Source organism: Balaenoptera borealis (assembly GCF_965194805.1).
Source record: "Balaenoptera borealis genome assembly, chromosome: 19".
Lineage (NCBI taxonomy): Eukaryota > Metazoa > Chordata > Mammalia > Artiodactyla > Balaenopteridae > Balaenoptera > Balaenoptera borealis.
This window is the reverse complement of record NC_138878.1, coordinates 18,873,817-18,891,003: the sequence shown is the minus strand read 5'-3', so window position 1 is coordinate 18,891,003 and position 17,187 is coordinate 18,873,817. Positions and strand designations below refer to the sequence as shown.

At 50.3% G+C, this 17,187-nt stretch overlaps 1 protein-coding gene across 11 annotated transcripts in view; it reads right to left on the bottom strand.

Annotated features, from left to right (window-relative positions):
- The window catches only part of TK2 (thymidine kinase 2), an 85,421-nt gene that overhangs the window by 15,326 nt on the left and 52,908 nt on the right, over window positions 1-17,187 (bottom strand). For 5 of the 11 annotated variants that reach the window (XR_014237781.1, XR_014237782.1, XR_014237783.1 and 2 more), the window contains exons 1-6: window positions 15,221-16,948; window positions 14,255-14,292; window positions 8,230-8,304; window positions 6,058-6,111; window positions 3,637-3,726; window positions 1,562-1,635 (exon numbers count right to left, since the gene is read on the bottom strand). Coding sequence is in view for 4 of the 11 variants with exons in the window: in XM_082369061.1 (XP_082225187.1) it covers window positions 1,562-1,635; window positions 3,637-3,726; window positions 6,058-6,111; window positions 8,230-8,304; window positions 14,255-14,292; window positions 15,221-15,569 (680 nt within the window). In the remaining 7 variants the exon portion in view is untranslated. Of the gene's footprint in view, window positions 1-1,561; window positions 1,636-3,636; window positions 3,727-6,057; window positions 6,112-8,229; window positions 8,305-14,254; window positions 14,293-14,476; window positions 14,965-15,220; window positions 16,982-17,187 lie in introns of those variants that run through there. The other 6 variants (XR_014237778.1, XR_014237779.1, XR_014237780.1 and 3 more) reach the window with 5 other exon arrangements.

Here is a 17,187-nt window from a genome sequence, read left to right as displayed (position 1 = left end):
AACAGCTGGGGGACAAGTTGGGCTGGAGACCAAAGACCAGCCACAGGTCCTGACACCCAGCAATAGCTAACAAGTATCACCCAGGTGCCAGCTCTGTGCTGGGTACCAGCTAGGCCAGCAAACCAGACGTGCTCCCTTGCCTTCAAGGAGCTTATGGTCCAGTTGGTGGGACATGCAATAGACAAACAAGTAAATAGATACTAAGTTAAACCACATAAAACTGCCATTTTTGCAGGTCAAAATTGGTCAAGTGTTAACAATTTCATATGGTTCAATCTAATTAGAAGTTGTCTTGAATACCACGAAGAAAACCAACAGAAAGAAGTAATTAAGAATAACAAGAGGGGCTTCCCTGGTGCCGCAGTGGTTAAGAATCCACCTGCCAACGCAGGGGACGTGGGTTTGAGCCCTGGTCCGGGAAGATCCCACGTGCCACGTAGCAACTAAGCCCGTGCATCACAACTACTGAGCCTGAGTTCTACAGCCCGCGAGCCACAACTACTAAAGCCCGTGCGCCCCAGAGCCGGTGCTCCACAACAAAGAGAAGCCACCGCAATGAGAAGCCTGCGCACCGCAACTAAGAGTAGCCCCCCACTCGCCACAACTAGAGAAAGTCCGCGCACAGCAGCGAAGACCCAACGCAGCCAAAAATAAATAAATAAAAGAAAAGGAAAAAAAAGAATGAGAGGCTCAACCCACCTAGACAGGGAGGCTGGGACCACAGCTGCAGATGGGAGGGAACAGGGAGCCAGGGTGTAGAGTGGAAGGCAGGTATCAGGACCAGCTCTGTGAGGGAGTGAAGCTCAAAGCTACCAAGAAGGGAGACGCAGAGAAGAAGCTGCAGGCCATTCCCCAAGACCCCCAAACATCAGCAGTCAACTGAGCGCAGGAGTGGAGGACCCCACACCTCTGAGGGCCACCAGAAGCCCCCCCCCGCTAGGTCTGTGTGACAGAGTCTGCTCCCGTGAGGGCAGAAGACAGCTGTGAGTGAAACCACAACAAGTATCACGCACACTGCTGGACTGATTGCTCTAGTCGCTCTGAATCTTCACCCCTCCCTGTCTCCTCCCACTTTGCCGTGTAACCCACAGGGCCCTGCCCCCTCTCAGACTGGGGTGGGCTGGTGTGACCTGCTTTGGCCAATGGATGTTAGCGAACATGAAGCAGAGACCTGAAAAAGAACTTTACGGTGCTTTCGATCTGCCATCGCCATGAGACGTGAATGCCCAGGCCAGCTTGCCAGTCCCAGGAGGAAGATCAGCAAGCAGATGAGAGATGAGTCACCCCAGTCACCCTCACTGGGCCACCCTAGACCAGACAACCCCTGGACATATAACTGAGCCAGCCAAGGTCAGCAGAGCCGCCGGGCCGACCGTCCTGGACGGCCGAGCCATCAGCGCGCAGAGCTGTCTGTCACTGAGGTTTCGTGGTTGGTTGTTACACAGTGTTACTGTGGCAACACAGTAGGTACTCAGTATGTGTCAATTCGATAAATAAGTTCCAATTTCATTTCTAAAAATTTAATGGTTTAAAAAATTATCGATTGTGCAAACTACGGTACCTTCTATACAAGTTTTCTACAAAAACGTATCTTGCGCTGTGAATCGACCGCTCCATCAACCGTACAGGCAATGTCTACAAGAAAACAAAAAGTGATTCACTAACTCAGGCAAAGAGGAAGGGGTCAGGAAGCCTTGAAGAATGCCTGTTGCTCCCCCTGCCTACGGTCTATGCTGAATACAAGAATTGAGAAGCCTCAGGAGAGGGAGGTGGACACCAGAGAACTGTGTGTCCCACATTAGGCTCCCTGGGCCCTGGACCCTCCCCATACTATACCCTGAAGCTCAGTGGTCAGTGCAGCAAGGCCGGGCAGAGGGCCTGTCAGCAGCAGCCTCCTTCACAGGAGGGGTGAGGCTCCACTGGACTGTGGGTTTGGGGAAGTGCTAGAAAAACTGCCAAGTGCCCCCCGGGAAAGTGGTGGCAAGCACAAAGTGTGGTGATTATCATGGACCTAAATAGGATGCATTTGCTTAAGCAGAGGCAGAGCTCCGCGAGGGCTGGGCTGTGGCTTTATGGAACCCCACCAGCATGCCTGCCAACTTCACCGCCTCCTCACAGGGCTGGCTGGGGATCACTGCTGCCCTTCAAAACTGGAAAGGGCTGTGCCCAGGAAGAGGGAGGACGACACTGACATGGCCCCTCTCTGCCAGCATGCACACACCCTCCACAGAAGGCCTTTCCCTTTGTCCACAGTGTCCCATTGGGAAGCCGGAGGTGCTCTTACTCTTGACACCAAGTGGGCAAACACTGCTCTCACTGAGCCTGGCCCACAGCACCCAACGGGACCTGGACCAGCAAATCAGAGGCTGATTTAAAGCCATAACCCAGGAATTTCCTGACTCTCCTATTTGTCTATCTGTCCATCTGCCTTCTTTTCTGTTTTTCAGTCCTCTCCTTACTTATGACTCTCTGCTGCCCATCTTTTGCTAGTTCCCCATTTATCCCTCTCTCCTTCTCCTCTTTCCTCGTCTGTCCATCTCTCTTTCTCTGCCTCCTTCCTGATAGATTTCCTTAAACAGAGGAACACACATACAGCCCATTATATTCAGATATACTAGATACAATTTACATTTGCAATCGAGTGCCCACTCAGGAAAAGTAGGGTGCATGCCAACCTCAGACCATACTCTGACATGTATCTTTTAGACAGATTTTTGGGGAGATAGAAATTCATACGGTTCTGCTCATATCTTTTTCTAATATTAAAAGACACAGATTTGTAGAAGAATGATAGCTATGGTTGCAAGTGCCCAGCCTTGCATCAAACCACTGAATGGCTGTGTCAGAGAAACTGGCCGATGGATCTCCTGTCTCCTTCAAGGCGAGCCTCCAAAGCCAGTCTCTTAGGTTGTACTTGCCATTCTGAACCACAGGTGCCAACCGGATCTCTCAGTCAGCCTTTCTTCCAAGAGACTCTGCCCCTACTCACACCCCGCTGATCGAAGGGGCCTAAGTGGCCGTGTTTGTGACCTGCCCCAATACCTGACTGGGCCAGGGTTGGACACCTGACCCAAGCTGAGCCAATCAGATTCTTTCTCTCAAGAACCTGAACTGAGAATGCAAACAAGCCTTGTGAAGGTTAGATCAGCAGTTCTCATGCAAACAAATTTGCAAACAAATAAGGGATGCGTTAAAATCACCTGGAGAGCGTGATAAAACCCAGATTGCTGGACCTCACCCCAGAATTTCTGATCCAGCAGGTCCAGGCTGGGGCCAGAAAATGTGCATTTCTAACAAGCCTCCAGGTGCCGCTGCCGCTCCTAGGCCAGGGACCACACTTTGAGAAGAACTGAGTTAAAGGGAGTCGAGCCCAGGAGCGGTCGGGTCAGGAAGACTCGGGCTCACACGGCATCATAGCAAGTTCTTGGCTAGCTGAGGTTGGTGGGTGGGGCCACTGGAGGCTGGTCCTCAGAGAGCTGTAGGAACAGAGACCTTGGTCCCAGAGACAGAGAAGGCTGAGCAGCTCTGAAGGCCCAGCGGGGCTTCCTTGTGAGGTTTCCCTTCCTGGCAACCACACGCCACTCATTTGAAGAAAACTGTGTTTAAGAAGGTTGAAACCAAGCATCTGAAATGTACCTGAGGACGAGTGTGCTGGTCCAGCATGGTAAGCTGCACATATGTCTGCAGCGTGAGGCCCCATCGACAGGCGTCCTGGTACATCAGACCCTAAAGAGGGGAGAATGCAGTGCTGTATCTGTAGGACTCCCAGCCCGGTCACAGAGTGGACAGAGACAGACACTGGAGCAGTTACAGGACAACCTGGGAACAGCTATAACAGAAGCCTACATAAAGTCCCAGGGAGCATTCATTCAGGCATTCAATCATGTTCCCTGAGCCCTGCAGCCTGCTCTCTATCCGGCAGCCAGGGAGCCTGTTACACTACAGGAGCCAGTTATCGTCACTCCCCTGCTCAGGACCCACCCTGGCTTCCCACTGCATTCACAATGAAATCCAAAGCCCTTACCAAGGCCCACAGGGCCCTAGACAATCACTTCCATCTTCTCTTGTCTCCAACCATTCTTCCTTTGGCTCTGTGAGCTTGCAACCACATGAGCCTCCTTAGCGTTACCCAAACACCCAAGTGCGATTTCACCTCAGGGCCTCTGCATCTGCTGTGCCTTCTGTCTGAACACTCTCCCCCAGATACCTGCACTGCTCACTCCCATGCTTTGTTTAGGTTTCTGCTCAAATGTCACTTTGTCAGAGGTGCCTTCCCAAAACAGAATCTCTCTAAAACAGAATCCATCCCCCCAATCACTCTCTACTGCCTGTAGATACAAACTACTTCCTGCTCCATGTTCCACTTGCTAATAATCCTGTTCTGCTCTTTTCCACATTTTTGCTTCTTTTTCTCTTGGTGCTAACTAATGAAACTCCGGTGCTCTGAATTGAAAACTGCAAACTCCTAACTGCGGGTGAAAGAATCTCAGAAAAGTTAGGAGAAACACTCCCTCTTGCCTGACAGCTGCAGAAAAAAAGACCTTTCTGCATCAGAAAACCAATTCAGATAAAGTGATGAACTGAGACTTTTCACAAAACTATCAGTCTTGCTCCTCTGTCTAGAGTGGAAACTTGTGTAAAAATATCTAATTCTATTGTTTTTTTTTATTATAAAACTGTCATTGGCAATGCTCTTTGTGCCACGGTACTCAGACTTCTGAGACTGGGACTGGGTCCTGTGAACGTCACCTCTAACCCCTAACGTCCGCAACTCTAGTTGTCTTACATAACGATCCAGCCCTGGTTCCTCCCGGTTTCCTAGAAGACAGGAATGTTTCTGAGCTTCCTTGTTATGCCCACGACTGGCATTCCATCTTCTCCCCCTTGCTGAGAGGTGAAACTCTTTTCCCATCTCTGGGATTCTTTATTCAAAAGCTTTGAGAGGTTTTGCCTTATTTAAATAATATCCTTTTACCTGCTTTAGATGCCTTCTTGGCTCCTGTCACCACCCGCCGTATCACACACTTTTTAATTGCCTTCTGCCTCCCCACACTGGGATATTAGGGCCAGCAGAGCAGAAGCTTCGAGGTGCTCACCGCCCCAGCGTCTAGAATAGTGTCTGGCACGTGGCAGGCATGCAGTGAATACTGGCTGAATCAAGCAGTGAACAAGCACCTACTAAGTGCTCAGCACTGTGCTATGTTCTAGCAAAAAACGGTGAGCCAAATTAGACACACTCCCTGCCCTTAGCAGAACTCAGAGTCTAAAGAACCACACAAGGAGATGCCAGTTGTGTTGCTAGAAATGAGGGGACAGCACAGGCTCCCCCTAGTCCAAGGTTCAAACCTAGATCTGTCATTTACCAGCTGTGTGACCTTGGGCAACCTATTTCAGCCACGGTTTCCTTACCTGAAAAACGAAACTAATCGTTCCTCCATCATGGGACAGGAGCCCAGAACCAACATCCCTTTCTTGAGCTCACTCTTACAGGACCCAGACTCCACCCACCTCTTTCAAGCAGCCAGAGCTGAGCCTTCTGAACGGGGAAGGAGGTGGGAGGGGCACAGGCACATTACAGCCCCTACTTGCTAGGTCCACCCTTGGGAAAGCAGACTGGTAGCTTCAGGGTGAGCCTGAGGCAGCCCCTGGGCATTGCCAAGTGCAAACCCCAATCAGAGGTTTACCAAGGAAGCTAGTTACTTAGGGACAGGTCCTGGGGGGCTAGGGCTGAGGAGACCTGGGTTTCTTCTAGGAGAGGGTGGGGTAAGAATGAGCAGCAGGAGACGGGCCCCCCGGTAGCTGGGGCCGACCACTTGGGACAGTTTGGGATAGCTGACAGGAGGTCCCTGGGCTCCTTACATGCCCAGCCAGGCCTTAAAGCACCTGGACCTCAGACCATCGACATGCCGCCATTTTCCCTCTGTCCCCTCCCTCTCCCCCACCACCCAGTGAAGGGCAAGGACACGTCTGGACAGGGTGCAGGCTGAGGCACCAGCAGCGCTGTTCCTGCACACTTAGGGGGCAGCTGGCGGTTCACGCGTTGAACAACACACTCACCAGAGGATTATGGCCTCGGACGTTTCTCCACTTGGGCACGGGCTCCGTTAACACCTGTCAGGAAAGAAAACATCAGAGAGCTGCTGCTCCTCAGTTCTGAGCTCTGTGAAGGCTCATGTTAGGGGTGGGATGGGGGAGAGAGTCAAGATTTGGGCACCCAGGGTGGGCCAAAAGACTGGAGCAACCCTCCCTGTGAGGCCACAACTCCATGTAGACATGGCTCCAGGCGCAGCTTCGAGAAATGACTTGAGAACCACTCTGTCCACCCCTGTATACAAGCATATGCACACGCCACTTCTCCTGCTGCCACAGGAGCTCCCCGGGGGCAAGATGGGTTCTCCCAATCCCCCCTTCATGTGTTCCACCCTGCCCCTTACTGCCCACCACATCAGGAAGGCAGGGAGGTGAGAGAAGCCAAGGCGGAGGCTGCTTCTTGCACTTCAGGCTGCAGCCTGCACCCAGCTTCCGGCCTGAGGGCTCTCCAGCGACCTCGGCAGCGTGCTCTGCCTCCCTTTCCTCCCTCTGACCTCTGTGTTGGGCACAATGACGGCAAAGAGTCCTGTTTCTTTAGTAGCCTCCCTAAGCTGTGCAGGTGTGTACTGGAAAAGGTTTAAATGGTGCCCTTGGGACTTCCCTGGTGGTCCAGTGGGTAAGACTCTGCGCTCCCAATGCAGGGGGTCCGGGATCGATCCCTGGTCAGGGAACTAGATCCCACATGCATGCCACAACTAAGACCCAGCACAGCCAAGGTAAATAAATAAGTAAATGGCGCTCTTGGGGCCAAGATTTTGAGAATATCCGGATCCCTCTGGGGACTTTCAAGTCTATGTGAGTAGGTGCCACAGGGCACAAGAGACCAAAGGAAAGCACTGCATGGGACCCTTGAAGAGTAACCTCCCCCCACCTTTTACCCCTCTGTGCCTTTGCTCATGCTGTTGTTCTGCCCAGTATGCCCACCTCACCTCATTTCACCTCAACTTTCATTACATGGAAAACTCCTATACATCCTTCAGAATCCAGTTCAAATATCCCTTCCTCTGTGAATCATTCCCTGCTCCTCCCAACCTCCCTCTCCTTCTTCTGGGTCTTCAGCACTCTGGTCCTGTCCCCTGAGTAGCATATGCTGTACCACTCAGGCCCACCAGAGGCTGGGACACAGGCAGCCTCGACCTGTGCCCCACCTGTGGCACTGTCACTCAACAAATACTGAGCACCCACTGTGCCAGGTGCCACGCTAGGTACCAAGGATTCAGCAAGAGAAAAACCACCCCAGCCCTGCTTTCATGCTTTCAACTTTAAACTTACCGGGGAAGCAGACATTAATCAGGTCATCACAGAAAGCAACACATATTTTCAAACCCCGAGAAGTAGTACAAAATAAGGATACAGAGGAGCCAGAAGGACCTACACCATGGAGGGTAACCTAGCTGGGGAGGTCAGAGAGCAGAGCTGAGATCTGAAGGCTGGGTGGTTTTCCTAAAGCCAAAAAAGCTCTGCATACTATAGAGCCAAACAAGGGCATGGCCCCTGCAGCAGACAGCCTGGGCTGGGACATGGCACCACATGCACTAGCCGTGCGACCCTGGCCAAGCCATGTCACCTTACTGAGCCTCAGTTTCCTCCTCTGCAACTGAAGTAATAACAGGACCTGTCTCATAGCGACTACTCCTGTAAGAATGAAATCAATTAGATAATATAACGACGCCTCAACACAGTGCCTGGCATAGAATATTACCCTCATTAGCTGTTCACCCTCCTTGCTGATGGTATTGTTGTTGTACATTGGCTCCAAGGTGTTCAGTGAGAATACATGTGCTTCTAAAGTGTCAGCGAGAGTTACACAGCTCAGGACAGGTGTGTCGGGAGTCCCCAAGACACCCGCCTCCCTGGGTCTGAGGATTCACTGGGAGGACTCACCAGATACAGCATATAGTCATACTCATAGCTAAGATTTATTACAGTGAGAGGTTACAAAGCAAAATCAGCCAAGGAAAAGGGTGTGTGGAGCAAAATCTGGGGGAAAACCAGGCACAAGCTTCCAAGGGGCCTCTCCCTCCTCTCACACAGGACACACTCCCCCAGCAGCATTTCTATAGTGCAAGTCTGGTTTGCACCCTTTATAAATGCACCAAGCTTTTGCAGGTTCCTTCAAACCTGGTGTGGAAACCGTACCTCGATGTCAGTTGTGTTGGAGAAGAACTCCAGGCACGTCGTCTTCCCACTTGCAATATTGCCCTCGACACAGATCTAGCAAAAGACAAACGCATGTTAGGACCAGAAATCGAGTGCCCGGGGGAATACCAGGAAGAATTTCTAGGGAAGGGCTCAGGTGAACAGCATAACTGGTTCAGCCCAAGACTTCAGTGTGTACACGAAAATCCCTCTGGAGGAAACCCCCAGGGTCCTGTTGTTAGTAATAACAACCACCCGATCTTTCCCCTCAGTGGCAGGCTACAGGCCCACCGCTGCTGGCCACCAGGCCACTGCCCTCCAGGACAGACACTCCCTTAGGTCAACCCCTAGACCCCACACAGCTTGCCCTCGGCCGTGCTAGCTCTGCCCTTCCCTAGCTCAACCCCTCAGACTATTAGATTTTAGGCCTAAATGTCCTGCCTCCTTCACCAGAACCTAATGGCTTTCAGGTTGGGAAGCACGTGTACGTTACCTAGAACCTAATGCACCGCTCTGTGCAGAAAAATATGCTTGGCCGTGGACTGGAAGGTATGAGGACAGGAGAAAAGGACTAAGATGGGCAACATACACCAATCCTGCACTTAACCTTGCCAGAACCTGAGAAGCGGGTTCTAACATTTTCACAGAAGAGAAAAATGAGGCTCTCGAAGGGCATAAGGCAAGGAGTAGAGCTTGAACGTTCACTCTGCTCACACTAAGTGTACTGGGGGGAAGGGGTTGTCTTGGCACTGGTGGGAGAAGTCTACCCACAAGAAAGACAAGGAGCCTCCTACAAGTACCCACTGCAGGGAAAGAAAGCAACTGAAGCTGTGGTTCTCAGTCTTACGCATGTGCTACAATCACCTGGGAACTTTTAAGAATCCACACAAGGAAGCCACAACCCAGGCCAATTCTGGCATGATCTCAGGGTGGGACTCAGGCCTCAGTACCTTGGAAAGCTCTCCAGGTGATTTCAACATGGAGGAAGCTGAGTACCACGGACCCATGGCAGGGTTTCTCAATGACTGGTCCACAGACACCCTGCTCCAGAAGCACCAGCGGAGCACCCAGACCCTCTGAATCAGACTCTGGGTTGGGACCCTTAAACCTGCTGCCCAGCAATTCTGACAAGACGCTGCTCAGCTAGGACTGCTGGTGACACGGGCCAAATGGCTTTGGTTCCATTAGATCACGAGAGGAAATGGGCAGTTCCACATACGTGAGAAGACAAACTTGCCCTTGACAACACATATTACATGTCCCGTGGGGTACACACAGCCAGAGGGGACCTGTCCTGCTGCACAGTGACCTTTACAGCCAGGTTGGAAGCACCCACAGAGAAATGTGAGCCACTTAAGTGACTTGCCCCAAGTGCCAGGGCTGGCGGGGGAAAGAGCTGGAATTCACACCTAGGCCTGGCAACTCCCTTCTCATGACCCCAGTGGAGCCTCAGTCACACCCTGCATAAAACACAGGGGCACAGTGGGCTGTCTCACCTTGCCCCACCTCTACAAACTCTCCCCAGCAACTGAACTCTCTCTCAGTTGGCTGCGAAGATTTCCTCCTGCCTTGATCCTAACGGCTACCTAGGAGAGGTGGACGGACAATCGCAGTTCCAACAGAGGCCTGGCCCTCCAACCCGGGTTCCCTGTCAGCTTACTCCTTCAGCACAAGAAAACACAGTGAGTGTGCAAAAGGGAGATCCCATCAGGGCACCAGTGGATTTTATTTTTATTGTTGTTCTTTAAAGGAAACAACTTTTCCTAGATATTTAAAAAGAGCTCAACCTAGACATCATTCTGCACAGACTGTTTCTTTCCTGTTCATTGCAAGGAACATGTTGTTCAGATGAGACATTCTTCCAAAACTATGTGTTCCTATTCCTACCACGAAATCCTGAAAGTTGGTAAATCTAGGGCCTTGGATTACCAACTGGTTTTCTCGTTAGACCAGGCAAGGCATGGAGAATCTCAACAAGTTCCCCTGTCATGGAGGGAAGAAAGAGGAGTCAAGCAAAGGAAGTCTTTAACTTTTTTTTAAAGTGATGTCTGAAAACATTATAAGAGGAGTGCACGCCCAATGAAAAAAATTGAGAAAATCCTAAAGCAGAAAATACTGCCCATAATCCCACCACTGGGAGATAAACATCACTACATTTTAGTGTATTTCAGGCAAGTACTGTTTTCTCTATACATTTCTCATCTTTGAGAGTCTTTCAACTGCTCACTGAAGCACTGAAGGCCTTGCATGTGCCAGGCAATGTGGATTCAGGAGCCAGTCCCAGCACCCACTGAGTTCATGAGTGTGAAGATGGGGAGGAAAGTAAGAGGCAATTACAAGAAAAGATGTTCACCATGCCATGGGAGCACATGGCCAGCCAGGCCCACCACTCTGCTATTAGGCCTTGATTCCAACGTCCCATGATTATAACTGATGCTGTGATGCACCATCTATCCTTATTTTTAAATAATAACATCTCATCTTTTCTGAAAATAGACTTTAAGCATTCTCACAGTAAGAAATACAGAGAACTAAAAGAAGATAATAAAAATCACTCATAATTCCAGAGATAACCATCATTTAAATGGTTAATCAGAACCAAACTTTCCAGAGGCAAATAGGTTAGAGCCCCAAAGCCCCCACTGGAAGAATCAAAATATATATTGTCCTATTAAAGACCCTGAGAAATCTGCCATAAAAAGGAAACTTGCCCAAATGGCCAACAAAGTGGGGTACGTGCACAAAACGGAACACTATAGTATCGCTATTTGGCAATAAAAAGAAATGAAGTGCTGAGACATGCTACAACGTGGGTGCACCTCAAAAACATTTCGCAAAGTGAAAAAAGCTAGACACAAAGACCAAATACTATATGATTCCATTTTACAGGAAATATCCAGAAAAGGCAAATCCATAGAGACAGGAAGCAGAGTAGTGGTTGCCTGGATCTGGGGGAGTGACTGCAAATGGGCACGAGGTTTCTTTTCTGAATGATGGAAATGTTCTAAAATTAGACTGTGATGTTGCACAACTCTATAAATTTACTAAAAAAATCATTAAATTGTAAACTTAAAATTAAGTGAATTTGGGGGTATGTAAATCATAACTCAATAAAGCCATTTTTTTTAAAAAAGGAACCCAGTTTATCTAACATTCAAAGAACTAAGAGAATCTGACTTCCCACCCTCACCCCCCAAATTCTCTCTCCCTCTCCCTCATACACACCCACTGTTATGACTTCCCAACTTTCCCTTAACCAGACTGACAATTTCTTTCCTTTCTTTCCCCTATGAACAGTTATTATTTCATTTGGATCATACTTTATATTTTTTTATTCTTTTCTTTTTCATCTCTTACATACTGAGTTCCTTCCTACATCATTAAATATTTTTCAAAAACATGATTTTGAATGGCTGAATAATATTCCATCATATAAGATATACCATGAATTATTGAAATCCCTACTGTTGGATGTTACATTCTGTCCAGTTACTTTTATTTTATTATAAAACTGTGTTGTGACACCCATTTTTTTGATATGATAAGTTGTGCTGTGAACATTCCTGTACATAAATCCTTGTCATTGGCTCTGATTATCCCTTCAATAGACTTCTAGAAATATAATCACTGCATCAAAGGATAAGTGAGTTTTTATAGCTGTTGATGCATGATGCCAAATTACTCTCTAAAATGCTGACCCAATTCACACCCCTTTTAGAAGGATGAGAGTGAGCCTATTACCATACTGTGCCAATACTGGGCATATCCCATCCTAAATCTTCATTAATTTCATTGTTAATAATAATAATGTCTATACAATTAGCCCCTGTGGGTTCTGTACTTTGCAAACATTGTCACATTGATCCTCACAACAGTCACAGCTACGAATATTTGCACAGATGGTGAAACTGAGGCTCTAAGAGGTTAAGGACTTATCCACCTCTACTAAAGAGCAGAGCTGGGACTGGAACCCAGGTATGAGGTTTGATCCACAGCTTTCATCACTCCATCTCCCAAAGCATTCTTTCTCTGTTAGGGAGGTTGAGCACTTTCTTATGTTTATTAGCCATTAACAAATTCACTCAGGAAATGTCTGTTCAGACTTTGTTCACCTGAAAACATTAGTCACTTCTTTTTAACCCGACTTTGGAATTTATTTTGTAATTCTGTGGCGGTGACTCACTTCGCAGCTGCAGCTCAGCCCAGATATTCCCTGTCCTGTCCAATCCCATGGGACGTCCCATGGGCACCTCAATTTATCACCCCCCAACACCCACATATGGCTTCTCTTCCTGTTCCTGTCCTCAGGAAAGGCTGCACCATCCACCCAGACACCCTCAAGGCCATGGATGTCTTCTCTCCTCACCCAGCAACTCAGCAATACCTCTGGGCCCCGCTTCCTACTCACCTGCAGAACGTGGCCTGTCTCCTTGGCCCCTAGTTAAGGTCTCTAACCCTCCTTGTGGGAGCAGCCTCCCTGCTGGCCTCTCCCCCTCCAGTCCAGCCCAGCCAGGTCCCTCATCCCCTATCCATGGTCCACCACCTCTTCCTGAGACGCAAACCAGATCACAGCTGGTAAAGTCTTTCAGTGGCTCCAGGCGCTGGGATCTGTCTCCAGTCCTGCTTCCCGACCCCCAGGCCCTCCCCAGCCACCTCTCTGGGACTGGCCACAAGCCTCAGTCTCTCATCCCTCTGTGACTTACCCCTGCAGTTCCCTCTGCTCCAATACTCCTGCCTCGCCCTCTCCTCCTTCTCCCAGGAGGCCTCAAGTCTCCCCTCAGTCATCATCCTCTAGAAGCCCTGCCCCTACTCCCTGTTGTTCTAGATCCACCATTGTCCTATTCACTGCCATCCCCCCCCATCCAACCACAGGCTCACTAACAGGGGCTGTTGGATTCCCAGGTCCCCAGGTCCACAAAGGAACTCAGAGGATTTGAATGACTAAGAGCAGCCCTGGGCCTGAATGCAGGCTCCACACCACTTCCCATGGACCACCTACTGTGTGTATGGGGGATAACAGACCACACCCAGAAAGCACCTAGGACAGGGCCGGCTCACAACAATGTTAGCTCAATAATTAATAGTACAATACTGCATCAATTCCCATCCAGCTCAACTTACCAACCCCTTCCCTCTGCTATGATGCCTATGCCATACCCCACCCCACGTCTAGTTTCAACAAACTTCCATAAATCTCAAGCATTTCATCACCAGTCCTCTCCGTGTGACTTCACTCCTTCCCAGGCCCTCTCCATCACCCCAAATACCCCAGGGGGCCTCCCCACACCTTCCGCCTTCTGCATATCCCAGCAAGGTACTCCTGACCACACCCTCCAAGCAAATCCCTTTCCAGCCATATCTACCAACTTCCAGCTCCCTTAAGGAACTGAGCCTCTGGATCAACAGTGACCGAAATACTGCTCCCCACCACAGCCAGCTAAAGTCTTAAACATCCCATGGGCATGTCCAGTTTGACCCTCCTTTGACCTTCAACCTCACACCAGCCACAGTCCCACCCCAGAGGTAGCACCTCAAAGTCACTGCACTGGTGGAACCCTTGTCTGTGGACCCCCATGAATTCTCTGTTATCCCTCCCCCACCCACCAGTCTCAGCATTGGTATTCTGGGGGCAGCGGTCAGCAGACCTGCCCTCACAGCCAGGCTGCCACCCACTAACCCAGTCAAACTAAACTTCCACTCTTCAAATCCCCTTGTAATCATTCATCAAGCTAATAGTCCAAATCCACCTAAAGGCTATGAATACATGTATTCTCCCACCTGTGTAGAGTCTCAGGAAGGACATTAACAGAAACTGGTTACAGAGGTGGTCTCTGGGGAAGGAGTCCGGGGCCCAGGAGTGGAGACAGACTTCCTTATCCCTGGAAATCCTCTTGTATTTGTTTTTGTAACTATGTGCACATATTCCTTCACTCCCCTCATCAAAACATGTGTGTATTATGCGTGTGTGTGTATTACACATATATAATCCTACACTGGAAAGAGTGCACATAAGAGGGAGACTTACCACTGATTTTTTCTCTTTTTCATTTTCTCTATCTTTATCTAGAAAAGAAAGGAAATCAATTTTTTAACTTAGTTTTAAATAGCTCACTCTTCTTTGTCCTAATTTTCTAAACCACGACAAAAACAGTAATTTTTATGCTTGCTCCCTGGCCTAAAAACGTTTTCCAGTGACACCTGGGACCCTCCCTATGTGGACGGAGGCAGGCCCACCACTGCTATCTACCTGTGTGACACTGAAACTGCCGCCGGGGTCCTGTTAGCACGTCAGGGCCCCAATTGTGCTCAGCTTTGGTCACTTAGTATATTCTGTTTTCCGTTTTCCACACATTTTATATTTATGATCCTCACTGATGGGTGTCCAGCTAGTTAAAACGCAGAGTGACCTCCACTCGTAGCTCCGGGGTAAGAGGGGTTGGCGGGCGAGCCACTGAAACCCAGGGGTGGGTTTCAGCACAGGACTCAGGCTTCTCCTGCAGGCCCGGGGTTGACATCGCGGCCCACCCACCCCACAGGGATTCTCAGGTGCCACTGAACACCCCGAGGCCAAAGAACGCCAGAACTTGGCCACAACAGGGGCTCTCACTTCTGAAGGGGAGGGTCTCAACTCCCAGCGGGAGAAGGAGCGCACCGAGCCTAACCCACCCACCGCTCGCCGGCATCTCCCCCAAGGCCAAAAGAATGGGCCCAGGAACCTTGGGGGAGGGGGGTTCTTTCCGCTCTTTAGAGGGCTCCCCAGCTCGGGACAAGAGTTGGGCCCGGAGCCCCAAGGCCCCACCCGCTCCCTGCCAGCTGGCGTCTGGGACACTAGCCAGCGACCGCCCCGCCCCTCCCCCCAGGCCGCCCGAGGAAATCCCGGCGCCTCGGAGAAGGGGTTTCGGGTTCAGGCTGGTTCCGCGAGCTGAGGGCGCGGAGTGGGACTGAGGGCCGCCTCCGGGACGCCAGCGAGGGGAACTGAGAGACGCGTTACCCCGAGGCCAGGCCCAACGCTGCGCCCCTAGCGACTCCGGGCTGGAGGCGGGGCTCCGGGGCCTGTCGCGGCGCAGCGCCCGGGAAGCCCAGCTCCTCAGCGGCCGCAGCAGCATTGCCCCGCTGGCGAATCCAACGGACCCGATCTTCCTTGCGGCGCACTTCGGCGCGAGCGCGGCCCAGCGACTGGGCCCGCCTCCGCGCACCGCCTCCAGCCCCGCGCCCGCCCCGCCCTGCCGGCTCTTAAAGAGACCCCGTCTCATTTCACCCTCTCTCGGAGAGGGTGAGGGGTTCGCCCTTTGCAGCCTGGAAATCTTCCCGCCAACGAGACGCTGGCAGAATGAACCCATGATTTGGCAAGACTCGGGGCATGGATGGCCAATAACACCAGCGACTGATTGGTTAATTAACTATTGGAGATTAGTTAATTGAGCATCTGTTGTATCCAGGCACCTGTCACGCAAGGTGTCATTTATTCTTCCCAACAACCATATAGGTGGATATTGTCAATCCCATTCTCCGGGCTGAGCTGATCCTTGGAAACTTAGGTAACTCGTAAAAAGTGATCAGAAACATTCATTAAGGGGTGGAGCTGGAATTCATGCTCATCTATCTTGCTTCACAGCCAGCACTCTTTCCTCTGAACTTTGACATTTCCAGGGTCTGGACTGTAAATATATTAGATCCCTCAGGAAGTTATTAAAAAAAAAAAAAAAAGACAACAGGCCCCAAATGGAGTCGCTTATGCTAAACCCCACTCACCAAACCAAGACTTAATTATAGTTTTGGCTCTCCAGTCAATCAGGCTTCGTCTGATCAGCACTAGTTAGGTGACCTGCCTGATAGACCCCCTGCCATCCCCTAAAGAAAAGTAACCTTGCAATAACCAACTTCCTTGTTCTCGCTCTCTTCTGCCTATAAAAGTCTTTCATTTTGTACAGCTCTTCAGAGCTCCTTTCTATGTTAGATTGGGTGTGATACTGAGCAGGATCCTGTGGGGCTCCTGGGCACAAAAGCCTTTCTATGTGCCCCATCTCTTTGATTACAGGAAATAGGCTTCATTCAGCCTATGACCTTCCCTAAATTCCATCTGGCATATTCAAGCAGCTGCTAATTAGGGAAGGAAGGGGATGCAAGACAAAGGAGAAACAAACAGTCAAGAGAAACAATAAAAAAAGAAGAGAGAGAGAAACAATAGTGCAGACTTGGGGCAAGGTCCTGGCTCCCCATCAAGCGATATACACGACAATATCTTTGAGCTGTTTTGCAGATACGGAAACCCCCATCAGATGGGAGAAGTCAATGGTTAAGGACGGTATGCTGCCCACAAGCACGCAGACCCCAGACACCTTGGAACCAGAAGGTTAATGATGCTGACTCCCACTTACCTCACCACCAACCAATCAGAAGAATGTCCAGGAGCTGATCACGCCCTCTTTGAACAATTACTGTAAACCTTCTGACTAACTTCTCCAAGTTGGGACACACAGTTTTGAGGGCATTAGCGCGCTGTGGCCCCCTTTGCCTGGCAAAGCAATAAAACTTTTCTACTTCACCCAAAACTCTGTCTCCGAGATTAATTCGGTGGCAGGGTACAGAGGCCGGATTCAAGTTCAGATGCCACCCGATTTGCATCCATTTTTGTTCAAATAAAATCTTAAAATTTTTAATATGCCTCAATTTATCTTTTAACAAAGGCACAACCAACGTTCCCACTGGACAGACAACTAGGGGGTGGGGAGAAGCTGGTCTGCTTGGCTCCCCTCTAGGTCTGAGGAAACGCTGCGCGCGAACCCTGGCTTTCCGCATAGCGGGGGCCACCAGTAGGTGGCGGCGGACAGGGCCGGGGTGGCTGCCGCGTGCACCCAAGTGCGGACCGAGGTGACCTGCGCATGCGCGCCGCGAAGGCGGGACGCCTTCAAGGGCGGCTCGAGGCCCCAGTGGCCGTTGCAGCTGCGGTGCGAGGCC